At 34.3% G+C, this 26,406-nt stretch overlaps 2 protein-coding genes and 1 long non-coding RNA gene across 7 annotated transcripts; 1 reads left to right on the top strand and 2 right to left on the bottom strand.

Annotated features, from left to right (window-relative positions):
- Positions 1 to 1,421: 1,421 nt before the first annotated feature.
- LOC128290300 (uncharacterized) lies at positions 1,422 to 7,221 on the bottom strand. Its single transcript, XR_008280018.1, has 3 exons — positions 7,189 to 7,221; positions 2,561 to 2,624; positions 1,422 to 1,539 (listed from the first exon to the last, which is right to left on the bottom strand). It is a non-coding gene; the product is annotated as an uncharacterized LOC128290300 (long non-coding RNA).
- A 47-nt stretch (positions 7,222 to 7,268) lies between these two features.
- Positions 7,269 to 11,836, top strand: LOC108463936 (mitogen-activated protein kinase 17). 5 transcript variants are annotated; one of them, XM_017763951.2, is made up of 12 exons: positions 7,269 to 7,628; positions 7,893 to 8,014; positions 8,580 to 8,988; positions 9,078 to 9,205; positions 9,307 to 9,366; positions 9,747 to 9,896; positions 9,988 to 10,143; positions 10,238 to 10,375; positions 10,481 to 10,554; positions 10,906 to 11,004; positions 11,106 to 11,355; positions 11,446 to 11,515. In XM_017763951.2, exons 3-12 carry the CDS (start codon positions 8,583 to 8,585, stop codon positions 11,476 to 11,478), a joined length of 1,494 nt encoding a protein of 497 aa, XP_017619440.1. In that variant the 5' UTR covers positions 7,269 to 7,628; positions 7,893 to 8,014; positions 8,580 to 8,582; the 3' UTR covers positions 11,479 to 11,515. The 5 variants fall into 5 exon arrangements, with proteins under 5 accessions (XP_017619440.1, XP_017619438.1, XP_017619439.1 ...); XM_017763949.2 differs by having other exon boundaries at positions 7,489 to 7,628; positions 11,106 to 11,359; positions 11,446 to 11,836; XM_017763950.2 differs by lacking the exon at positions 9,307 to 9,366 and having other exon boundaries at positions 7,489 to 7,628; positions 11,106 to 11,359; positions 11,446 to 11,836.
- LOC108463937 (uncharacterized) lies at positions 11,837 to 14,259 on the bottom strand. Its single transcript, XM_017763952.2, has 4 exons — positions 13,997 to 14,259; positions 13,830 to 13,911; positions 13,624 to 13,740; positions 11,837 to 12,152 (listed from the first exon to the last, which is right to left on the bottom strand). The coding sequence occupies exons 1-4, from the start codon at positions 14,122 to 14,124 to the stop codon at positions 12,102 to 12,104; spliced, it is 378 nt and encodes a 125-aa protein (XP_017619441.1). The 5' UTR covers positions 14,125 to 14,259; the 3' UTR covers positions 11,837 to 12,101.
- Positions 14,260 to 26,406: the final 12,147 nt, after the last annotated feature.

The following is a 26,406-nucleotide window of genomic DNA, read 5'->3' as shown; positions in this document are numbered from 1 at the left end:
TAATACAACTTTCCTAAAAAGTTTTAAAATGAAGAAATATCAATTTTTTTTATTTTTTTTAAATTGAAAAGTGTTATGTTGTGGAAAACACAACTTATGCCATAAAGTATGTACCAAGTGACACATATTTTGATGTACAACCATTCAATGCCTATATAATACTTAATTTATGCCATTTTCATGATTCTACTTGTTGTTTTATAGCTTGTTGTATCCTATATGCAAAATTAAAGTCTTAAGGAAATTTTCACCAAAAAAAAAGTCTTAAGGAAATTGATTCACGCCTCAAGTCAATTTCTTATTTCTCTTTCTTGCACACAAGTTATCTAATAGTTGGTTCTAAATATGGTAGTCTCGACATCATTATTGTTATTACGCATGACTATAGTAAAATGAACACCATCTATCGTAAACCTTGATATCTATACTTCAAACTAGATACACTTGTCATACTTTCAACTTTGATTTTTCTTGAATCCTCATTTCTATTTCTTCCAATGTGACATTAGTCTTAAACATGATGTCAACGCAATTGTCCGATTGAAAAATGATGCTTATGTCACCCATCGTAATAGATCCATTATAAATACTTGTGCAATAAATTGATTCATCATCTTTTCAATTCAAATTATAAAATGTTATTTTACTAGCATTAGGAATAATACTAACACAACAATGAATTTTTAACAATGCAAACATTTTTAATCATAGGAAAACTTTCAATAATACAAAAAAAATGACATCTAATATAACATTAAAATTCTAAAACGTTTAATAACACTAATAGTATAACAATTGCATAATACAAAAATACTTGCATGATAAAAATTTGTAAATTTGAGAGCTTAACTTTAAGAGGTTTAGAATTATACTCTAAAAGACAAATTTTAAGGATGAAGTAAAAAAAAAATTAGGGTTTGAACGAATAAGTTTAAGGTTTTATTGTAAAAATTATATTAACCTCAGCTTCCATGAATTTTGAGGTTAATATGAAATAAGTCGAATTTATATAAGTGCAAGTACAAGATTCTTAAAGGAATCTTTGGTAATTGATTAGGGTCATGTAGCACCCCAAATTCGGCCTAGACGTTATGGAAAAATCTGGGAGTGTTACAATTAAGGGTTTTAAACACATTCTTTAGGTTAAAACTTTACATACTATTTGTTACCCAAAAGGGTACATATTTCCTGAAAAGCTTGTTTTTATATTCTTTATTAAAATAGTTATTTTTATTCTTTAATGTGAATCGTAAATTTGCAACAGAAGTTGGATAAATCGTTATAGATAAAACCGAGTTTGTATTTTTAGAAAAATCTTTGTTTGCATAAAATTGTGATTTTGTCAAACATCGCAGTATAAAATTTAAAAACGCATCCAAAACCAAAACCAAATGCAAACAGTCCAAAGAGTCTCAAAATTTACAAACTCTCAAGAAAAATTAGAATCTAAAAATAAAATCGTTAATTTAAAGACAATTTTTGTACTAGTGGTCACCGCCGAGCCTTTGTCGCACCGACTCGCCGATGTCTGAGGATTACCTAAACAGAACAGACAATAGATGTGAGTTTTCAAAAAAAACTTAGTGTGTAACTTAACAGAGACACTTGTGTATATGGGAACAAAGTTTTCATGTATAGATTAGATACAGATAAGACATAAGTCCTTAACAGAAACAGATCATGTTAGAATCAGATAATTAGAACATATATGCAAAATCCTACCCCTCCATCCTAACACACCATCTCTGACCATCCCATCACACCATGTGGGGTATAAAACACCCACCCATCCCTACACAGCACATAGTGTCTGTACGACACTTACCAGAATAGCATGTAGCCATGCAACCAGATAATAGGCGAAATGTCCCCTTATAGAAAACTTCCTCCATATATACAAAACCCACCCCAGATATAGATACAAAATACAGATAACAGATATAACAGAATCAACATGTTTAGCATGCTCGTATACAGATATCATACATGCTTATATTGACAATCAGACATACATATCAATTTTACTAACTCAAATTAGTCTATTAGAATAACAGATCTCATGCATTAAGGGTTTGGTTAGCCCTTACCGACCCTACGAAAGGCCCACGGTAGATTGGAATGACTCAACTGACCCTAGGGAAAATTTCAAAATTTTGGGCCTACATGCCCGTGTGGACCCACACGCCCATGTGGCCCTACCCGTATGGCCCACACGGCCTAGCCCATAACCCACACACCCAAATTGACCTAGCCCGTGTAGCCCACACGACCACACCCTTGCCTGTCACACGGCTGTGTGTCGCACAAGGCCAGCCACACAGCTGAGCATGCCAGTATAGCATCAACAGGCCACTTTTTCGGCTTTCATCAAACCTCATTTTTTCGTGCTTTTGGTTCATTTTTCAAAGCAGCCTAAATGATGAAATTCCCAATACCTAAAATCAGCAAAATTCAACGAATTAATCCCCACGAACTCCTCTAGTTCGAAGGCATACGACTTAGTACCCTAACATGTCGAAACCCAACAGCAGAACTATGCTTAATCGATAGAAACACTTACCTTCAAGACAACGATCCATACAATCACTTCACCGGAAGAGCACCCACTGACGCACAATTCTCACCTAGATATCAGTAAACACAAACCAAGAAATATTAAAAGGAAACCCTTCAACACCATCAAAAATCTCCAACCATTCACCTATTCCATGAAGAAACTTAAGTCAACTACGCACTTACCAAACAACAACCACCAATCTCAATGGCAGAGATGACCAAATAATACTTGAATTTTGTTTGAATTAGAAAAGTAATAGGAACATAAAGCAAAAAGAATAAGAGAATGTATGAGAAACGAAAAAAAAATGAACGTGAAAACAGTGGCTGATTTTTAGGGAAAAGGATAATGATAAAAATTAAATTAAAAATAAAATAATTAAATCATTATTTTCCCTCAACTCCCCACCTATAACCAAATCCCACTAAATTTGACCACTAACCACATCCAACTACCTCTGACTTTTAACTCCACCCAAACTCTCTTAAGCAATCAGAGCAAAAATTATCACCCACACTCACACAAGAATTCAAACATAAGACCTCCAACCTCCAATAATTTAACTCCTTACCATTCAAACCAACAAGCTTATTCTAATGTGAGTTTACCAAAAATATAATATAAACCTACCTAACAGGGATAAGGCTAGGATAAAAAAATGATAGAATTTGCCAAAAATGGGACTTGAACACAAGACCTCAAACATACCATCAAAACACTTAGCCACTGAAGCAAATACATATATTTATATTAAAATTCACAGAAACAAAGTTAAGAAATTTAGGGCAGGTCAACTCATTATGTCATAACTAAAGAGAATCAATTACTCACAAGTACGAAAATGACGGTGTCAAACTTGATGCTATTATATTTTTCTAAACATCCAAGACACGGATTACATAAAGAATTTAATTCCAAGAAAAACGCATATGGGTGTCGAGGTCTATCTCAGAAACAAAATGTAGATTGATAAATAATTGAAGAAATCTAGAAAAACAATTTTTAAATGGGTAAACAACCTAATTAGTTAACAAATTTTTACCCTTTTTCTATTTTGGTCACCTAATAATGAAAATTTTTAATTTAATCACTAAACTATTCAAAGTCATTTTTTTAGTCACTATGTTGTTAAGTTTGAAACAGTAAGGCATGGGCATTTATTTCTTGGATAAACTATATGAATGGTCACTCAACTATGAGTGTGTTTCCATTTTGGTCATCCAACTATAATTTTTTTTTTGATTAAGCCACTAAAATTTTCCAAATTAGATTTTTTAGTCACATTGTCATTAAGTTGATAACAAAAGTTTGACATTGTCTTTTCTATTGGCCTAGCAACAAAATTTGCCCTTCAATTTTATTTGTTCTATCAATTTAATCTTAATTCTAAGAACACAATAAATTTAACCTTAAACATTCTTACAAGTATTTGGCGCTAGAAATTTTTTTTATAATTTTTTATTTGACACTAGTAAGATTTGAGCTTTTTTGGAACTAAAGAACTACCGCTTTAACATAAAAATTTATATAAAAAAAACTTTCAAATAAATTATAATCTTTTTTGCTGCTGAAAAAAAACTTTTATATTTTTCAATGTCGAAGAAGCACCATTTAATCTAAAGTGTTAAAAAAACTTCATCGATAGCTTATAATCTTTTTGGCATAGGAAACTAGAAACCTTTGAGTTTTCCTGCGCTGAATAACACTAGCCAAGAGCATAAAAGAATAGGCAAAGAGAAAAAAAAAAGGCTAATAATTAAAGAATGTTGAACCAAGCTTTATTTGAAAAAATATTTTGATATAACAAATATGATGTTTTTGAACAAAAATCATTTAAAACAAAATTTCGCAAAAATTCTATTTCAAATGATAGTTAAAAAGAAAAATTGTTGAAGTTGAACTTACAAAATCTTTTAAAAGGTCAAGTTAGTTAAACAAACTTTCAAACAAGCTAAAAAATGCTCCAAGCAAAAAGGTATCGATTTGGTATCCATACTTTATTTTTTGTTAAGTATCGATAAATTTTGTTGAGTATAGATAGATTCACAATTTTATTGATAGCCTTTTTTGGTATCGATATTAAAATGACATTTTGTTTTTCATTGTATTTATCAATGATCAATATGGTAGTATTGATAATTTTTTTCAAGTATCGATAGCGGTACACTTGTATCGATACCTTTTTCCGTATTGATACGAAATTGGCATTCTGACTTTCAAAGTATTTATCAAGTACCGATACGATATCGATACCCTCTACTTCGTATAGATAAATCTCTTTTGGCTTCAATATTGATGGCTCCAACAATCACTAAATAAGACATTAAATGCTAATAGTAGTGATACTTGTAGAGAAAGTATCAATACCTACTGTTGCAGGTGACATAAATACACTGGCATTTTCATCCCCAACAACTCTATTCAATATTCCAACAACCACAACGGTTGGAAATTAATTTGGAAGTATAAATACCATCCTTAAAAGGTTCTACAACAAAAAGAGAGATTATCCAAGCTCAAATTGCAATCAAACAACCTTTGTGCTTAAAATATCATACTTTTCTTGTACAAACTTGTGAGCTTTCATTGTTATTCAGTTAGCCCAAGTGTCTTATCGTTTCATTTATGCTCAATTAGCAAACAATCCAATCTTTTAAGGATTAATTCTTAGTTTGATTATTTGTTTCACTCTTTGAAAGAGTTGTAACTTAAGGTTTGGGTAAAAACCTTAAGGGAGTTGTAAGGTTAAACCTTGTCATCAAAGGTTAATCAAATTAGTGAATTTGAGAAAATCCTTAGTAGTGGAAAACTAAGGTAGTGGAGTAGGCAATTGGAGCCGAACCATTCTAAATTAATGTGTCCAATTGTTCTATCTTTTCTTTCAAGCATCCACAAATTTTTAAAATCAATTCACCCCACTCTTGGTAATTTTAGATTGACTAATCGAGCTAACACAATTAAATTGATAAATTTTGTGCGTGTTGAGGGTTAAATTGATTGGTTTTAATAGAATTAGAACTAAAAGGAATAAGTATTGAAGGACGATATTTCTTATTAACCCAATAAAAGAAGGCCACATCACATTTCTGTTATCAACTTAACGATATGGTGATTAAAAAAAATCTAACTTCAAAATCTTTAGTAATTAAATCTAAAAAAATTATAATTGAACAATCAAAATAGAAATACTCTCATAATTAAATCACTGTTCATATAATTTAAACCTTCATCACCCAACCGTTTTAGACTTAATAATATAATTAATAAAATGGAATTTATATAATTTAATGATTAAATACAAAATTTTATTGTTAAGTCACCAGTAAAAATGCATTACATTTGTTTCAGAAAGTCAACTAATGATTATGGATGAAATTTAAGGGAAAAAATGACAAAAGAAAATAATAACAGGGGAGTGATTTTTATTTTAATTATATAATCTTTATATGAATTTAATTTAAAATATCATCAATAATAAAAAATTATTTTAAAACGCGTGAAATTAGGAAAAACAAAAGCACGATCTTAATTTGACATTAAAAGGGAGATTATATTGTTTGTCCACTAAATACTAAATTATTAATAAGTTTTCGATTTGATTAGTTAATTAAAAAATATAATTTGGTCATTAAAATTTTAAAAATTATTTTTGACACTTTTTAATTGGTATAATAATAATTTTAATTCTTAATTTTTATACTTTCTATTAATTTGATCTTAATTATAAAAAATAAAAATGATTTTTTAAATTTAAAATTTCTAAAAACAAAAATAAAAGTAGATAAAATTTTCAAAAATAGATTAAGTGAAAGAAAATGAGGAAAAATATTTTAAGCCATCCAACTTTTCTCTTTGTATTATTTGTATGGAAATATCCAATACTCATACTTTAAAAACATAAAAAAAGCAAAATTAATGGTTGATTTTTTTTTTGCATCTTCTGTTTCTTGACATAGCTTTCATATCCTAAGAAAAGAAAAAACAAATAATTTGTTTTACAATTTTAATTTTGAAAATAATTTAAATTAATTAAAATTTTGATTTGAGTTTGAAAAAGAAAATTTTGAGGTATATTTTAGCTAAAAAAATGACAAGCTTATGTAAGATCAATTTTAGATTTTCTTTAGGGTATAAAACTTAAATTGAATATATTACTAATTTAGTTTTGAAACATTGATAAAGCATGTAATGTAATGATCTAACAGTTTTTGTTCAGTTTTAAAATTGTTATTTAATTATAATGAAAGACAATTTTCTTTATTTCTCATACATATTAATTCTTCAACGATAACATTTTTAAAGTTTTATTTTTCTAGATTTTTTATATAAATTTTTTATTTTTAATTAATTTCAAGATTTTTAAAATTTGAATATAAAATTAAGATCAAATTTATAGAAAATATAAAAATGAGGACTATTAATATTATTATATTAAGTAAAAAGTGTCACACTTAGCAGTCAGATTAGAGGAAAATAATTTTAAAACTTAAAAATAATCAAATTGAAATTTTCTTACTAACTAATAAGTTTTTCCTTAAAGATGTTGACTATTTTCTTGGCCCCAAAAGAAAAGAAAAGAAATCTAAATTGATATATAAGAAATTTCCAATTTCATAGACGAATGATGTTACCTTACGTAACACAGACGACAAAGTTACTCCCTCAAATTGCAGTGCAAGACATTGAACTCCAAATGTATTTTGCGTACGTGGCACCACCTCCTTCATTATCATCCCCAATACGAAATTTGGCCATGTTAATAAAACCATAAATATAGGGCGTGCGGAAGGTGAAGGGAGGGAAGGGAGAAGCGACGGAGCTCAACCCTAAATCACCCTTTCACCGCACGAGTTTCATCCACTCAGCGATTCGCAGCCTCCGCGTCAAAATCTCAACTCAACTTGCCTTGCTTTGCTTTCCCCTTCTGATAAATTTCATTCTAGTTATTAATATTACAACTTAATAGCAATCCTACTTACTATCATCTATGGCCGATGCCTGAAACGACATCACCTCACCTCTTCCCCGATCCTCTCTCTTTATAGCTCCGGAAACGTGGGGATAAGATAAGGTTCGAATTTCGAGCAAGTCCTTTTTTCAGATGAATATGCCTTTTTTTATTACAAAAGAAAAATATGATGATTTTTTTAAAAAAATTCGGTATTTTATCAAATTTATATTTGTGACATAAATAGTAATGATGACCTTTCTGACAGCAGTTCTGTTTTGACATATTCAAGTTTTTGTCAGCATCCTACTTGATACGGGGTATTATATATACGTATAAATATACGTTTACGTTACACTGTATTTTCATACGTAGAAGGTGTTGCAGGTGTTATTTGAGCAGTTCATATCTTGTCTCCGCGTTTATTTGAAGGAAGCTCTTCTCTCATCACTCATCAATATTCAAGCTTCTGCTTTGGCCTCTTTTGCCGACAGAAAAAAAAAAAAAGAGTAATTTCTCTTTTTTCTCCTTAATCAGTTAAAGTATCTGTTTTTCTTTTAAATGAGACTTTTTTTTTTCTTTTTCTGCGGTTTGAATGTCTGTTAGATGTGTGATATTGAAGCTTGAAAGTTTCCTCATAGAATGAAAATTTTAGCTTTTACGATGAAAATGACTGAAAAACAAAAGGGGATTTATTTATAAGTTTATTGGGTTGAATTTCTTTTATTGAGTTTTAATGATAGTTAGTATTCGTCTGCATAAAGCTTTTTCTTTTCTCCTCTTAGCTATTTTCTTGGAGATTCTTATTAGTCTTGAACATTCAACAAAGGGTGACAGTTATTCTTATATTTAGAAAATATTTTGAACATAAATCTGTAGTTAGATCCATTTGGCTCTATATAGAAATCTACCAAATCAATGGCTTTGAGTTAATCATAACATTCATATTATATGATAGGTGGTTTGATATGCTTCTCTTGTATAACTTTAAGTACACTGTGAGAATGCTTAGGAGTAAGTTTTTTCATGTTACTTTCTTTCAGATTGAATCTAATGGTTATTTGTTTTAATCAGAAAATGTTTGGCAAAGACTTTTTCACCGAATATGGCGAAGCAAGTCAATATGAAATAAAGGAAGTAGTAGGCACAGGAAGTTATGGTGTGGTTGCCTCTGCAATTGATACTCACACTGGAGAGAAGGTAGCTATTAAGAAGATAGCCAATATCTTTGAGCACACATCTGAAGCCACACGTATTCTGAGAGAGATCAAACTTCTACGGCTGCTGCGTCACCCTGACATAGTTCAGATAAAACACATAATGCTTCCTCCATGTCAAAGAGAATTCAAAGACATATTTGTTGTTTTTGAGTTGATGGAATCTGATCTTCACCATGTTATAAAAATCAATGATGATCTAACCCCTGAGCATCATCAGTTTTTCTTATACCAGCTTCTTCGGGGTCTGAAATACATTCACACAGGTTGCCTTCTTTTACATCTCAATTGTTGTACCAATTTGTGATTATAAATGACCCACTTTTTATTAATCTTTTCCTTTCAATTTTTTCAGCACATGTTTTCCATAGAGATTTAAAGCCAAAAAATATACTTGCTAATGCGGATTGCAAACTGAAACTTTGTGATTTTGGACTCGCTCGGGTGTCATTTACGGACGTTCCTTCTGCTATTTTTTGGACTGTTAGTGCTTCTTTCTTGCTTCTGACTGCTTTGCTATTCATAACTATTGTGTGTACCATGTTTGCTGTTTTCACTATCTGATCATCATTTAATCTGTTAAGGATTATGTGGCAACTCGATGGTATCGTGCTCCTGAACTGTGCGGTTCATTTTACTCCAACGTATGTACTGTTGTTTTCCTTTTCTTCAATTGGTTTAATATAGGAATTGTTAGTCAGATGTATAATTAATTTTCAGTTGTCCTCTTTTAGTCTTTTTAGGGATTTTTGTGTTAATAGGCAACGACAAAAACTATATATTTTAGTTTTCTTCTTGTGTCATGCTTGCTACCCTGCTTGAGGAGGTAAAATGGCCGGTTCTTGAGTAAGAAAGAAGCTTCCTTGCATATACTTTGTGAATTGAAGATTGTCTAGATATATCATATACATGTCATACGCATACACTGCTAGTAGAAATTATATTCTATTCAGGTGAACCAAATTGAGCAAAACTTCTCTAGGAACTTTGTTTAATTGATTTTTAAACCCAATTATTTGTGCAGTACACCCCTGCGGTCGATATTTGGAGTGTAGGATGCATATTTGCTGAGTTGATCACTGGAAAACCATTGTTTCCAGGGAAGAATGTGGTGGACCAATTGGATCTTGTGACCGATTTGCTTGGCACTCCCTCTGCTGAAACAATCGCAAGGGTTTGCCATCTCTTTTAAGATACTTCCCTGGCTTTTTCTAAACAGGGACAACATCTTTTCTAACCATCTTGATTCTTCATAATATCTGCAGATTAAGAATGAAAAAGCTAGAAATTATTTGAATAGCTTGAGAAAAAAGAAACCAATTCCTTTCTCAAAAAAATTCCCAAATACAGATCCATTGGCCCTCAAATTGCTTGAGCGTCTGATCGCATTCGATCCTAATGATCGTCCATCCGCTGAAGAGGTAAACTATAGGGGTTCTAATAGTTTTAAGGTTTGAATCTCTTTTCTTCTTACGTTATTGTATTTCCTAACTTTTATGATTGTTCTTTATGCAGGCATTAGCTGATCCATATTTCCATGGATTGGCAAATGTGGACAATGAACCATCCATGCAACCCATTTCAAAATTGGAATTTGAGTTTGAAAGAAGGAAATTATCAGAAGATGATGTCCGAGAGCTAATTTATAGAGAGGTATTTATGTGCATAGAGATTAGTTCTTGCCTTAGTGATAAATTATCCATTTTAATGCCCTCTTCTATTTAATGTTTACTTCATCTTATTTTAAGTTGCAAATAGATATTAGAGTACCATCCACAGATGCTTCAGCAATACCTTCAAGGCAAAGATCAGATTAGCTTCATGTATCCAAGGTAAAGCATCCAAACTGATAGTTACATTGAACATGAGTGTCAGGCCTCAGCTGCTGGAACTACAAAGTGATGAAGTGTTAAGTTCCTTTATATTCATAAACTGATAGTGATACTAAAATCTTGTATTCCACAAAAGATTACAGTGTTGCATGTGCTGAAAGGTCGTGATGAGCAAAACTGTCATTCGTCATGAATGATGTTATTATGAACACCTATTTCACATTATCATTGTTTTAAGTACTGTTCTACATATGCTTGTTACTGCAATATTTGTCATAACTACAGCTTACATCCCTATATTGTTACTCTAAATGCTGCTGAATGTTAATCAAGTGTTTTATGTCAACGCAGTGGAGTTGATCGGTATAGGCAACAATTTGCCTGTCTTGAGGGACAAGGCAAAATTGAAAGAGGCATTCTGCTCCAAAGGAAACATACATCCTTGCCAAGGTAAATATCCGGAAATAGATGCATATGTATATTCTTATCTGCGATTTTTTTAATTGAATGTGTTGCTTTTATTGTACTGACTACGATCATTTGTTTCTTAGGGAGCGAATCTGCAATGATGATACTGATCACATTGATGAATCAAAAAAACGTACAGTGGCTTCTGCTGGTCGTGCAACCCTTAAGAGCCCTACAAAGTTGCAAGCATCCGTGGAACCAGAATATGTAAACCAAAATGTGGCAGGGACTCAGAAAGCCTCTGGCAAACCTGCGCAAAACGGTCGTCGCCTGTCGAAAAGTGAAAGCATTAGTGCTTCAAGATGTGTGGGCGTCATTCGAAAACCTCAAGGGGCATGTCATTCTCTAACTATGTATTTGACTGTCGTTCATCAATGTTTTTTTTAGGTATATCATCTTATCTCACTTCCTTTTGCTTTCCAGATGCACGGAGAAGTGCAGAAACTGGTCGCTTAACATGCTTGGGAACTTGCAAACGTTTGACTAAGAAAAATCTGCCGATTCTTGGTTTTCTTTTGCTATGTCCATGATATTCCTCTGGAGGTTCTTAATCTGTCTTAATCAACTAATATGTGCTACCTGTAGTTACTTTATTGTACTCTGGACAAGGAAAAAAATTGCCTGACTTATGATTTGGAAATTATTTAAGGCAGGCAATCTTGCGGTGACAATTTGGGTCAATTCCCAATAGTTCAGCAGGATTCAGCTAATGCACTCACACATGAATCAAGCAATTCAATTACGGGCAGATTTTGCCATATTCTTATTGTACATACCATGGTAATAAATCAAGAAACATGCAATTCGACTTCAATTGGTGGCAGATATGGATGCATTTGAGATTTGTATATATTGATGTGATGTTTCTCGGTAAAGTTCAACAAATTCATACGAGAGAGAAAGATGACATTCACGTATCAGAAAACATTAAAGTCAATGCTTTATGGTGCAAATTATGGTAGTCTAAATATAGTTCGGACCATTTCACTTGTAGGGTACTAATACGCTTCTGCTCATCTAGCAGTGAATTTCCTCTGCTCATCTAGCAGTGAATTCCCTATCTCGTACTTAAAAGCCTTCTAGCCACTTCCATCTAGTTGACCATGAGAAAGGAGGTGGGCCATGTATTGCTGCAACCAGATAACATCAGAATTAGATAGCATTGACCAAAAGCTCAAAATTTAAAAAGTCATCCAATTTGTATCAAGTCAAAAGGACCAGAAGTTTTCTACAAGCGATGCATTACATAAAAAGATGACATCTTAGCAAGTAAAATGGTCAAAAGGATGATGCATGGGTCGATTTTCAGATACAGGTTATGAGTTTCCATTTTTCTTTTTGGTTTGCTTGCCTCCATAGCAGTATAGGCTATTGGTTTATGCCGTTGCTATTTGTTTTTTACTATAATATGTTTGCCTCTCCTTGTGCGAAAAAAGCAAAGAACAAAAGCATCGACCATCCAGTCATAGCAGAGGATTTCTATTTAAATTATTATGAGTTATAAACAAACTGGAACATTGAAGGAAAGAGTACAAGACAATTTCATTGATGTAAATCCATGGGGGAAGGTATGAGTGGATTTAAGGCCGAACAACAGCACTCAGTGATGTCTATCCTTTCTAGGTGTATCAGAGTGCAATTCTATCCCTATTTGAAAGAAAGGGATTTAGAAGATAAACCATTGTGTCAAAAACGAGGAAATTGTTAAGCAAATACAAATAAGGCCATCTGAGAGGGAAAATTAATATAGGCTGAAACCACTTAGTTACACCCCTTAAACAGTATAGTTAACCTAGTTGCATCAATGTGGTGTTTTCCTCCCATTCAGTACGACAGTACTTGGATGATACGAAAATCAAATATAATCTTGCCTGTAATCACAGTCCCTTCAATCCCAGAGAGTGATAAACGACCAGATAGTTACTGTCCAAGAAAAAGTGCCTAGGTGCCCTGTGGTTAACCAACTCCTCTTTATGGATAAGGAAGGTTGATATGGTAAAAGGTGGAGAAGAACAAGAAGACAAGTATCGTGGGTATGCAAATGAAAGAAGTAACTCCACTCAACCCAACTTGGACTGCTGACCGGTACTATCTCAACATACAGAGAGAATTCTAAGCAAGCACCTTTCTAGAATTCATCTTGTGACCCTCTTTACCACCGTTTTATTCTGGTTGCAACTTGCTTTAATTATCACAAGAAATTTAAGTTTGATCAGTCATTTTATAGAGGTCTGTTTGAAATAGGATCAGGAAGTAATGGTAGATTGTTCTACATGACATTTTTGGGAACAAACTATTTTCTAAATTAGGATCAGCAGAAATCGGGAAATATTGCAAAAATTACACTTAAGGATACTTGTACAGTTCAATTTGAAGCAATTACTTCAAATTTTCATAGAATCAACATAAAAAAGAAACAACCAAATCATGCTTGAATGATGCAGAGACAGAAAGCGCAATTCTAATTAAGGTTTCAACTACCATGTAAAACAGGGAGGAAAAAAAAAAACCTAATCTTGCATACCAGGAAAAAATCCTAAGTAGGTTATTAAAAGAATGCGTGCACACATGAAACATACATAATAGCAATGTGTAACTTACCGAATGATAGGCATATGGTGATTTCCCCTGACGATCGAAGTGTTTAGCCATGATACAGAACTCAATCGGACCCCATTCCTCTGATTCAAAGCAATTGCCTAATGCCGCTTTATATAACTATCCAAACCAAGAAACAATCAAATGTCAACCAAATATGAAATTAAAATGATGGGAAAGCAATAAAACTAGAGAATAAAAGAGGGTACCTTAGCAGTGTCAGTTAAAAGCTCGGTTCCAGCAGGATAAGAAGCATAGAATTGATCAGCCCTCGAATACCCAGCTCTAGTTCTGCAAAATAAACGTAGAAGCAAAGCAATTAAAAGAAAACGCTAAAAAATGATAAAAATCCACAAAATCTAACAATTGAATGTACGTGTTGTTTGTATAAGCGTAGCTCAAAACAGCAACAAAGCAATAGAATCCAGTGTATGACACAATTCTTCGGAACTTTTGAATCTTCAGAATTTCTTTGACGCCGTCGAGAAGATTATAGAGCATCATGGTTGCCTCTGAAATTTTCAAGTATTTCTAGGAAGGAACTCTTTTATTGTAGAGACATTCTATCGAACATGTACTGCGGCTGTTGTTTGAAACCGTGTAACCACGCGCACTGCCTTAAAATTACTCTCTTTTTCCAACTGTTTTTATACTAAAAACTCTTAAATTTCGAGTTTGAAAATGTTTAATTAAATCAAATTATTCAGTTTAATTTAATAAAAGAAAATGAAATTTATTTTCTAATTTTGTGTAAATTTTGATTACAAAATTCAGCTCCATCAAGATTATTTTTTATTTAACTTGGCGAAAATTTATCTAACATCCTTGTTATACTCTTCTCCCCAAAAATACATATGTCAAGCCCAAAAGATATTGTTGATTCTATATTGACTCTCTGAGCACAACTATTCGGCCCACTTCAAACAGAACCTATCATCTATGTTCATAGGAGAGCGTTATCATAATGTGAACACACTTTCAAGGCAATAATGAGCCTATTTAGGTTTAATTACATCATAATGATAGAATCTCATAATACGTGTCCATGAATATTCATTAGGCATTTAACGAGATGGATAAGGAGACTTTTTCTTATAAATACCCTAGAAAACTATGGGTAAGGGATCGACCATTTTTATTCCCTAGAGTTACTCTGAGCATTCATCTTTTCAATCAACCTATCTTATTGTCTTTATTTCGGGTCTCAGCCTTTACAGCTGAACCAACCTCCACTACATCACCTTGATCTCCTTATTCCACATGTCTTCCTCCCTTGTTATACTTTGTATCAATAATTGGTGCGGTGAGCGTAAACAGAACAAAATGTCTCAAAATGAGAATGATGTTACCCACAACCTCATTAACAAACATTGACACTGACCCTGCAATTTCTCCAGTCTAATGAATGGCGACGATATCAAAAACATTGAACTTTCTTTAACCCAACCCAAAACATCGAATCGCTCAACCATGACTACCATGAAAGCCCTCACACAACTCCTAAATACCCTTAATACTCCCTCAATTAATCTTGCCACTATGGCATCGCCTTCAATTCCTAACATGCCATCCTCTCTTGTCACCCTACAAGACCCCAAAGATGATCTCTTAAAATAAATCCTCACTTGTTTAGCCTCGCAATATCAACCTACTACCGTGGCCATGCTCCCATATCAGAATTCCCAACAATAATATCTACTGAGTTCCTAGCACCATGTTGCTAAGATGCAAGAAAAGATGTGTCTCTTGGCTCGACAGTGTTAATTCCAGGAACAGTAGGAACGTTAACACTTGTTAGATCAACATAATGCCTGCAATGAGCAACTGATCACGGAGTTGCATGTAGCAAAAGATGATGTCAAAGAGGATGAATTACCTCCTTCTGACAGAATTAAAAAATAAATCACAATTAACTATCTATAATGATAAGAAAGGGCATAATGATGATGAGATTTTACAAGATCCTCAGCCTGATTATGAGCCTTGAAACAAAACCATTCTTTTTGAGAAACAAATTGCAGCACTTCAATTAGAATTTTTACAAGAGGCTAAATGTTCTGAATCTAATGAAGTTTCTTAAAGCTACACTAACAAACCTTTAGCCCCTTATGCATTGGCGTATAACTTGTTTGCCTCTTTCAAGTTTCCCAAGTTGGCTTACATTGGTACTGGAGACCCGGAACATCATCTAGACCACTACAAAAACCACATGAACATTTTTGGAGCCTTGAACGCTATGAAATGCAGAGCTTTCCCTATGACTCTTTCTAGCATAACCCAAAAATGGTACCTATCATTTCCTTCAAGATCTATAAATAATTTTTATTAGATGGTTGGGTTATTCATGAGTAGCTTCTTAGCTAACAAAAACCCACAACAATCCCTAGCCTACCTCATGTCCATTCAATAGAAAGAAAATTAACCCTTCCGTGATTTCATGAAAAGATTTAATGTTGCAACTATGATAACCAAGGGTATTTTCAATGCTTTAGCCATCCAAGCGTTATTGGCAGGAACCACTCACAAATTCCTCCGACTTCACCGCATGGGTAACCCTCCAAAAAAGTTATCTCAATTATATGAAATGGTCTATCGTTTCACAGAAGGTGATCGGTTGGACATTGATCAAGCTAAGCTGACATCCCAAGTAGCCTAAACATACCTCTTTTTAAACTACCTTTCCCTCTACATCATTCAGTGACAACTCGCCAACATCAAACACAATAGAGAACTCCCCCTCCAATAGGTGAAAGGCGGTTCTAACAGTATAACCCACCATAGTAAAAAAAGGATAGGTGGATAGTTAATACAGTAGATCCACTAGTCACCCAAGATTTGTGAGAGACAATCATCCCTACCAACATCAGCGAGAGTGAGTCATTTATAACTGGCATTGCACATACCATCAACTTAACTACTCTCTCACTTCCATAACTTTACCAAATCAACCAACCATGCCTTTTAACCATCACCTAGATGATTCACCTTTTCATTAACATTACCACAATGCGAGAGGCCATACCACGAACCAAAGTGTTCAACTCAAGGATATAATAGAAGATGTCATCCAAGTGTTAAATCTAGTGCCCTAAGTGTAGTATATTCGTTTGTACACTTGTAATTTTTTCGAATAGATTGGTTAATAAAAGTATTCATTAATTACATTAATTGTAACACCCCAAACCCGACCTAGACATTATAGCCGAATCTGGCGTGTCAAATCAAACCATTTTTCAAATTTGACCGTTCCGGTGAAAATCCATTACTGAATCTAAATTCCTTTATTATTATTAAACTAAAGTTCTCATCAAAATGTTACCAATTTGTTTGCCTTTGGTATATTACCTCATTTAAAATCCCGGAAGCATTTTGAAAACTTTGTTGTTGGAAGCTCGTATTCCTTAGAAAAATCATGCCATTTTGAAATCTCGAGTGTTCCTAGACTGGCAGTTTAGTATAAAAAATCACAATCCAAATTAAAACTTAAAACCCACCAACGGCCTAATTACATAAAAAAACCCAAAACGAAATCTAATTGCAATTACAAGAAACAGAAACAGTGTGTGGCCATCTCCGAGTCCCTCGCAGCTCCAAACCATCTAAGCTTAGGGATTACCTGCACAGTTAGAAACGGGGTGAGTTTACGAAAACTCAGTGTGTAATCCAAATAACAAACAAACAGTGAATAACACAATATCAATACAATCTGGGCCAAAGCCCTATTCAGTCTCGACATATACTGGGCCAAAGCCTTTCGTTTAACGGTTCTAGGCTGAAGCCTTTTCATAAATCATATCACTGGGCCGAAGCCTTTATTGCAAATGGTATGACCCATATGCCCATTTCAATTCACATGTAATACCAATGGATGTATGCAAGCCCATTTGGGGAGACTACTCAACCCACCATCCGCTACTCTCCACCTGTACCAACCAAGCTCTCCATGTGGGAAATAACTCAACCCACCCAACCAAACTCTCCATTGGCAGCATAGCTGCTTTATCATATAACTGGAGGCCTAGCCTCTTTTAATAACTGGGGCAAAGCCTTTTTTGATAAACTGGGGCAAAGCCCTTTTCGGTAAACTAGGGCAAAGCTCTTTTCGGTAAACTGGGGCAAAGCCTTTTTAGCACTACCTCTATTTATATCAAACCCAACCCATGCAATATGTCATGTATGCAGAATGTCATGCCCATATTTGAATCAAACAATCACAGTCAAGTCATTCATATCACCAACATATATTCACAATCAAATCTGTCAACCACACAGTCCAAGTCAGTCAGTTGCCCACAAGGGCAAAACAGTCATTTAACACCCTAAGGGAACATGATAATTTTACCCCACATGGGTATCTCAGTAATTCTACCCTATAGGGGTATTTCGGTATTTCTACCCTACAAGGGTATTTCGATAATTCTACCCTACAGGGGTATTTCGGTAATTCTACCCTACAGGGGTATTTCGGTAATTCTACCTTACAGGGGTATTTCAGTAATTCTACCCTATAGGGGTATTTTGGTATTTCTGCCCTACAAGGGTATTTCAGTAATTCCACCGTAAAGGGGTATTTCGGTATTTTACAAATCAAGGGTATTTTGGTAATTTTACAAACTAGGGGTATTTTAGTAATTTTACAAACCAAGGGTATTTTGGTAATTTTACTGATCGAGGGTACTTTGGTAATTTTGTAAACCAAAGGTATTTAGTAATTTTGTAAATCGAGGGTAAAACGGTAATTCTATAAATTGATGGTAAAATGATAATTCTATAAATCGAGGGTAAAATGGTAATTTTATAAATCGAGGGTAAAATGATAATTCTGTAAATCGAGGGTAAAATGGTAATTCTATAAATTGAGGATATTTGGGTAGTTTTAGAAACCGTGGGTACTTTGGTAATTTTACAACTGGGGGTATTTCAGTAATTTGGTAAACTAAAGTATTTTAAACAGGGATAACAATACGAATGGGCCTAAAGCCCTTCTCGACCCAAATGGGCCCATACGCTCGGGTGACCCTTTTAGCCTAAATCTAGCCACAGATATGAGATTCACCTAGCCTAGTCCAATATTTACTACACAATCAAACAACTTATCCAATTGGGCCCGTAGGCCCATTGGGCCCACATGGCCCGAAGTAGCCATCCTACAGCTAGAGTAGTGAGAAGTACACACCTGATTGGAGAGTGAAGTTAATCCACGCTCTGAGCACTCTAAGTCGACACCCAACCCAAACTAGCACACCATAAAGCGAAATGGATCAGCCAAGAAAGGTACCTCTACTCTCCTCATGGTTCTCTCTATTTAAAGCCAGCTTCGCATCCCCTCTTATGTTAGCTTCCTGATGTGGGATCCCTCCAACATTAGAGTTTAAATTCAACACCAACTCTTGCCGCCCCCTGTTAGCAAAATAAATGCTCTTTGATTGTCATGAGTTTCGAACCCTAGACCTCCTTGCCAACTCTATGACACCACCTTGCCACTTCACCACAGGCTCTTTTTGTGTCATATTTTATCCCCAATTAATTAAAAGGTCTAAAGGCCAAAGTCCAGGTTCCCTTAAAAAAAACCAGAATAAATTGCAAGAGCCAAGGCTTGAACCTAGGCTCCCATACAACCTTAATGACGCCACAACCACTAGACCACAAGCTTCCTTGTGTAATTTATTTTAACACAATAATTTAAAAGGCCCTCATCCAAGCATCTAGGTTTTTTTTCACTTAATACCAAAATTTTTGCTAAAGCCCAAGTTTGAACCCAAGATTTCTCCAACACTTCTCAGGGCCATTAACCACTAAAGTAGACATTTAATTATGTCATTTCATTGCATAATTAAATACCTATATATAACCTCCTTACAGACCCACACTCAAGGCTCAATACTTTTAGGCCCAAATTCAGGGTGTTACAATTCTACCACCTTTAAAGAAATTTCGTCCTCGAAATTTCCCACTTTCAGACTACACCACCACACCTCCGCTGTGCACTCTGATACTAATAATACTAACATACACCCAAAACATTTATCCATCGGAGTGGATAGATTTCACATGCAAACAATTTCTACATTTCCAGAACACACACCAAATAAATACTAAATCTAAATTCAAGCGTTAGAGTTTACTCTAACTAGAGAGTTCCAGTATAGTGCTACTATCAATAGTAGTTTCTCAATATAACATTTCAATCTATAACAATAAACAGAGTTAGAGAACTTACAGATTTGGTGCCGGAGACTCGGTGTGCCACACTTCCAGTAACATCTTTTCAGAAACAAGTCAAGTTTCGTTGATAAATTTCAAAGCAAAATTTTAGAAAAACCCTTTTCAAACCCCAATTCGAAAAAAGAAAGAAAAAAAGAAAAAAAATAACAATAATTTTCTGCTACCCATACCACAGTCGAGTTTTGTAACCTGGCTCTGATACCATTAAATGTAACACCTCAAACCCGACCTAGACGTTATGGCCAAATCTGGCGTGTCAAATCAAACCATTTTTCAAATTTGACCGTTCCGGTGAAAATCTATTACTGAATCTAAATTCCTTTATTATTATTAAACTAAAGTTCTCATCAAAAAGTTTACCAATTTGTTTGCCTTTGGTATATTACCTCATTTAAAATCCCGGAAGCATTTTCAAAACTTTGTTGTTGGAAGCTCGTATTCCTTAGAAAAATCATGCCAAATTGAAATCTCGAGTTTTCCTAGACTGGCAGTTTAGTATAAGAAATCACAATCCAAATTAAAACTTAAAACCCACCAACGGCCTTATTACATAAAAAAACCCAAAACGAAATCTAATTGCAATTACAAGAAACAAAAACAGTGTGTGGCCATCTCTGAGTCCTCGCACTCCAAACCATCTAAGCTTAGGGATTGCTCGCACAATAGAAACAGGTGAGTTTACAAAACTCGATGTGTAATCCCAATAACAAATAAACAGTGAATAACACAGTATCAGTACAATCTCGGCCAAAGCCCTATTCAGTCTCGACATATACTGGGCCGAAGCCTTTCGTTTAACAGTTCTGAGTCGAAGCCTTTTCATAAATCATATCACTGGGCCGAAGCCTTTACTGCAACTGGTATAGCCCATAGGCCCATTTCAATATCACATGTAATACCAATGGATGTATGCAAGCCCATTTGGGGAGACTACTCAACCCACCATCCGCTACTCTCCACCTGTACCAACCAAGCTCTCCATGTGGGGAATAACTCAACCCACCCAACCAAACTCTCCACTGGCAGTATAGCTGCTTTATCATATAACTGGAGGCCTAGCCTCTTTTAATAACTCGAGCAAAGCCCTTTTTGATAAACTGGGGCAAAGCCCTTTTCGGAAAACTGGGGCAAAGCCCTTTTAGCACTTCCTCCATTTATATCAAACCTAACCCATGCAACATGTCATGTATGCAGAATGTCATACCCATATTTGAATCAAACAATCACAGTCAAGTCATTTATATCACCAACATATATTCACGATCAAATCCGTCAACCACACAGTCCAAGTCAGTCACTTGACCACAAGGGCAAAACAGTCATTTAACACCCTAGGGGAAAAATGATAATTTTACCCCACATGGGTATCTCGGTAATTCTATCCTACAGGGGTATTTCGGTATTTCTACCCTACAAGGGTATTTCGTTAATTTACTCTACAGGGGTATTTCAATAATTCTACCTTACAGGGGTATTTCAGTAATTCTACCCTACAAGGGTATTTCGGTATTTCTACCCTACAAGGGTATTTCAGTAATTCTACCCTACAGGGGTATTTCAATATTTTACAAATCAAGGGTATTTTGGTAATTTTACAAACTAGGGGAATTTTAGTAATTTTACAAACCAGGGGTATTTTGGTAATTTTACTGATCGAGGATATTTTGATTATTTTGTAAACCAATGGTATTTTAGTAATTTTGTAAATCGAAGGTAAAATGGTAATTCTGTAAATCGAGGGTAAAACGGTAATTCTATAAATCGATGATAAAACGATAATTCTATAAATCGAGGGTAAAATAGTAATCCTGTAAATCGAGGGTGAAACGATAATTCTATAAATTGAGGATATTTGGGTAGTTTTATAAACCGTGGGTACTTTGGTAATTTTACAACTGGGGGTATTTCAGTAATTTGGTAAACTAAAGTATTCTAAACAGGGATAATAATACGAATGGGCCTAAAGCCCTTCTCGGCCCAAATGGGCCCATACGCTCGTGTGACCCTTTTAGCCCAAATCTAACCATAGATATGAGATTCACCTAGCCCAGTCCAATATTTACTACACAATCAAACAACTTATCCAATTGGGCCCGTAGGCCCATTGGGACCACATGGCCCCTTTCGCCTATCGCGGCCCAAAGTAGCCATCCTACAGCTAGAGTAGTGAGAAATACACACCTGATTGGAGACTGGAGTTAATCCACACTCCGAGCACTTTAAGCAGACGCCCAACCCAAATGAGCACGCCATAAAGCGAAAGGGATCAGCCAAGAAAGGTACCTCTACTCTCCTCATGGTTCTCTCTATTTAAAGCCAGGTTCGCATCCCCTCTTATGTTAGCTTCCCGATGTGGGATCCCTCCAACATCAGAGTTTAAATTAAACACCAACTCTTGCCGCCCTCTGTTAGCAAAATAAATGCTTTTTGATTGCCATGAATTTCGAACCCTGGACCTCCTTGCCAACTCTATGACACCACCTTGCCACTTCACCACAGGCTCTTTTTGTGTCATATTTTATCCCCAATTAATTATAAGGTCTAAAGGCCAAAGTCCAGGTTCCCTTAAAAAAAACCAGAATAAATTGCAAGAGCCAAGGCTTGAACCCAGGCTCCCATACAACCTTAATGACGCCACAACCACTAGACCACAAGCTTCATTGTGTCATTTATTTAACACAATAATTTAAAAGGCCCTCATCCAAGCATCCAAGTTTTTTTTCACTTAATACCAAAATTTTTGCTAAAGCCCAGGTTTGAACCCAAGATTTCTCCAACACTTCTCAGGGCCATTAACCACTAAAGCAGACATTTAATCGTGTCATTTCATTGCACAATTAAATACCTATATATAACCTCCTTACGGACCCACACTCAAGGCTCAATACTTTTAGGCCCAAATTCAGGGTGTTACATTAATACCCTTTATATATTGTCTTCACGTGGTTTTTGCATGCAAAGGAAAATAAAAGCAAATATTTGTTCATTGGCTATGTAATGTTTAAACTAATACTAAGAAATTTCACGTGATTGGATTGTAATATGGAAAAATAACTTATATTAACAGACAAACCTAAACATGTTCGTAGTTTAATCGAAAATGAGCAAACCGATTGAAAGACTAATATGTCATCTATCAAGTCCAATCGAGGAGATGCCTTTTCTTGGGCATCAGAGCAGATGGCTCCCAGAAGATAGAGACATATATGTGACTGACTGGACTGGCAGTACATCAGATTGTATCCATGAAGAACTTGAATTTGTTTCTGGATTTATTCACTTATGACGTTCAAAGTGTGGCATACCCTAATCCTAGTGGATGATAGACTATGTATGCCTGAATATTATATTTTAATGTAAGTAAAAGCCTTAATTCAAATAGATAAGGAACCGAAAGCTGGTGCATTGGGTATACGACTTCTGCAGTATGTAGCATCATTCATATGATGATTTGAAAGTCAGTGATATCAAAAAGTGTGATTTTAAAACCCCATTTTCGTAAATAAAAACCATAAATATTTTTTATTAAATATTTACAGATTTAAATTAGAAGTGAATTGAATTTTGATAAAGCAATTTTGTCGAAATAGTGTTTAATTAGAGTACAGGGACTAAATCGTTAAAGTGTCAAAAGTTTAATTATTATTAAATCATAATGTAGAACATGACTAAGGGACTCATAAGGCAATTAAACCATTGGTTTAATAGTAATGGATGGTAAAAGAGAATATTACTTATGTATTTGGTGTTGTATTAGTAAAATAAATAATAATAAAATAAGTATAATAAAACATATATTAAGTTAATAATGAAAGAGATGTTGGAAAGAAAGAGAAACAAAAAATTCTCGTTTCTTTCTTTCGGCTAAAACTTTAAGGGAGAAGAAGAGGGACGAACGTGTAACAACTCATTTTTAGTCAAATTGGAACAGTGGTTTTGGGACCAAAAATTTGAGGATAAAATATTTATTTTATTATTATTTTAATGTTTAAAGCATGATTGAATGATTGCGTGAAAATTTCATTAAGAAATTTTATCGTTTGATTGGTCAATTTGATAAAAAGGACTAAATCGCGTAAAGTGCAAAAAGTGTTGTTCTATTAGTTAAAGATATTCAATAGCTATAGAACCATAAAGTTAACATCCTTATGTTGTAGTTATTCCATTAATAAAGGTAATGGACAAATATGGACATCATTAATGTGACTAAGTAAGGTTATATAAGTAATTTAATTAGTAAATAATTAAAATAGGTAAAACAAAACCAAATTATTTCATTCATCATCTTCTAGCCGAAATTTTAGGGCAAAGAAAAACCATTTTTAAGCTTTCAAATTCGGCCAAGCTTGGGTTGCTAATTAAGGTATGGTTTTTGTTCCTTTTTTAATGATTTCTGTGTTTTTGAAATCGTTGCAGCTAGGTCTAGCTAGCCCAAGGACTATTTTGCAAAACTGTTAAAGATTTTGTGTGACAGCCTTAAAACGACCCTAGTCGAAATGTGGTTTCGGGACCACAAAATCGAGGCATAAAAATAATTTAATATTCATTTTGATGCCTATAATATGTGTTAATTCGTGTGTGACATTTTTGATGTTTTGATTTAGAGTTATAAATGTGAATTTCACTAAAAAGGACCTAGTAGTAAACTTTGAAAGTAGGATAGGAAATGTGTGATGACTAATTGAATCATGCATGCAAAATAATGGTTTTGCATGTCAAATACCCTTCTTTTTATAAGTGGTGGCGGCCATGATGGTCACATATATATAATATGTATTAAATCTTAATTAAATGACTATTATTTTACATAAAGAAAGGTAATAAATAAAAGAAAGAAAAAAGAAAAAGGGTAATGAAAACAAAGCTTGTATCCTTGGTTCTAGCTTGGCGAAACTTAAAGGAAGAAAGGGATATAGCATTCGGTTGTCTTAAGCTCAAAACAAGGTTAGTAATTCATGTTAGATTTTGGAATTTTAGCTTAATTTAAGTTAATTACTAAGTTCTTTAATTAGCCTATGTTAAAATTTTGGACTTGGGTGGTGAATGAAGCATTCGCCATGGTTGTTAGTGAAGAAATTTGATTACCTTCTTCATGTTTTAATGAGTAAATGTGATATGGGTGTTAAGCCGGAATGATGTTTAAGTACGAATGTGTTTGGATGGATGTGCTTATAAGTATGACTTGAGATAAAATGGTGGTAATGTTGTATACACTTGATAAGTATGTTAGATGGTTTGAGATTTGAACTAGTTATCAAGTTCTTTAGGTAGCCTATGCTAGGAATTTTGATTTTGGCATGACTAGGACTTTCGGCCATAGTAGCTATTGAGGGTTTAGGTTTGTGATTCATGTTAAATTGGATGATAGGAAGAAAATCGGCTTGTGTATGTGTAGTTTCCGAATGTGAATTTAGGTAACATTTCTTGTAACATTGGCATTTTAAAAGTGATGGAATGGGGATTTAAGCTTGATAAGATTTTGTTAAGGATGAATGAAAAAAAAAATGTGTATTCAGCTAGGGATGATATGATTGATTGGTGAAGTGGCTAATAGGGATTTTTAATGAAATTATGCCAAGGCCGAATGTATCATGAAGTAAATAAAATGCTAAATGCGCATTATGTGCTTATACGTATAATCGGCTAGGAAGGTTTGATATGAAGCTTTGATAAGTTTGAGAGATGAATGACCGAATGAGCAATAGGTTACGTATGGATGAATTTTATGCATATGTTTGTGTGTAGCATTAGTAATTTAATGGCATTCGACATTGTTTAATTAAAATTTGAAATGAATGCTTGGAAGATTAAATAGGTCGCTCTAATGACCAAATATGCTAAAAGCTAAAATATGGACAAATGATACGAATGAATTGGTTTTTTGAATTGTATATGGTAGCCGTATGTATGTGTTTGATTGAGAAGTAAATTTGTTTGAATTAGCTCAAGAGCTTAGAGGACCAAAGTTGGATAAAGGGAAGGAAAAAGTGATCGAATAGCCGTCGAAATCGTTCGACAACATCCGAGGTAAGTCTTCGAGTAATGACCCTACTTGAATTATATTGAAATGATTTGTCATATTATGGCGGATAGCCGAATGTGCGTAGGGACTACGTTATAAAGTCAATTGAAATCATGCTCTTTGTGTGTGGCTATTGAGCCGAAATTGGAAAGGTTTGATAAATGTTTTGTGTTTGAGCCTTAGTAACGAAAATGAAATATGGATGTGTCATGATTATTGATATATGTGTGCATGAGCATTTGAATGATACCCGGCTAAGTCCCGAAGGCATTTATGCTAGTGATTATATCCGGCTAAGACCAAGGCATTTGTGCGAGTTGTTATATCCGGCTAAGACCAAGGCATTTGTGCGAAGTTGCTATACCGGGTTAAGACCGAAGGCAATTGTGCTTGTGGTTATATCCGGCTAAATTTCGAAGAAACTTGGTTTGAAGGTGAGCGTTTTGTGCTGTAATAAATTCAATTAATACGCTCGAAAAACCCAAACGATAAGGTATGTTTGCATGTGCATCGGAAAAGTCGATTCGTTTGAAATAGTA

This window comes from Gossypium arboreum, chromosome 3, assembly GCF_025698485.1.
Source record: "Gossypium arboreum isolate Shixiya-1 chromosome 3, ASM2569848v2, whole genome shotgun sequence".
In the NCBI taxonomy this organism is placed as follows: Eukaryota; Viridiplantae; Streptophyta; class Magnoliopsida; order Malvales; family Malvaceae; genus Gossypium; species Gossypium arboreum.
The sequence above is the reverse complement of the archived record's forward strand: the minus strand, read 5'-3'. Positions and strand labels throughout refer to the sequence as shown.

What these genes read in the sequence shown, in the direction of transcription:
- LOC108463937 (XM_017763952.2), bottom strand. Translation starts at nt 14,124, where the DNA reads ATGATGCTCTATAATCTTCTCGACGGCGTCAAAGAAATTCTGAAGATT. An exon ending in TACGCTTATACAAACAACAC is followed by an intron (nt 13,912 to 13,996) that starts GTACATTCAATT and finishes TTTATTTTGCAG; the next exon opens with AACTAGAGCTGGGTATTCGA. An exon ending in CACCATATGCCTATCATTCG is followed by an intron (nt 12,153 to 13,623) that starts GTAAGTTACACA and finishes ATCTGGTTGCAG; the next exon opens with CAATACATGGCCCACCTCCT.
- LOC108463936 (XM_017763949.2), top strand. Translation starts at nt 8,583, where the DNA reads ATGTTTGGCAAAGACTTTTTCACCGAATATGGCGAAGCAAGTCAATAT. An exon ending in CTGCTGAAACAATCGCAAGG is followed by an intron (nt 9,897 to 9,987) that starts GTTTGCCATCTC and finishes TAATATCTGCAG; the next exon opens with ATTAAGAATGAAAAAGCTAG. An exon ending in ATCGTCCATCCGCTGAAGAG is followed by an intron (nt 10,144 to 10,237) that starts GTAAACTATAGG and finishes TTCTTTATGCAG; the next exon opens with GCATTAGCTGATCCATATTT.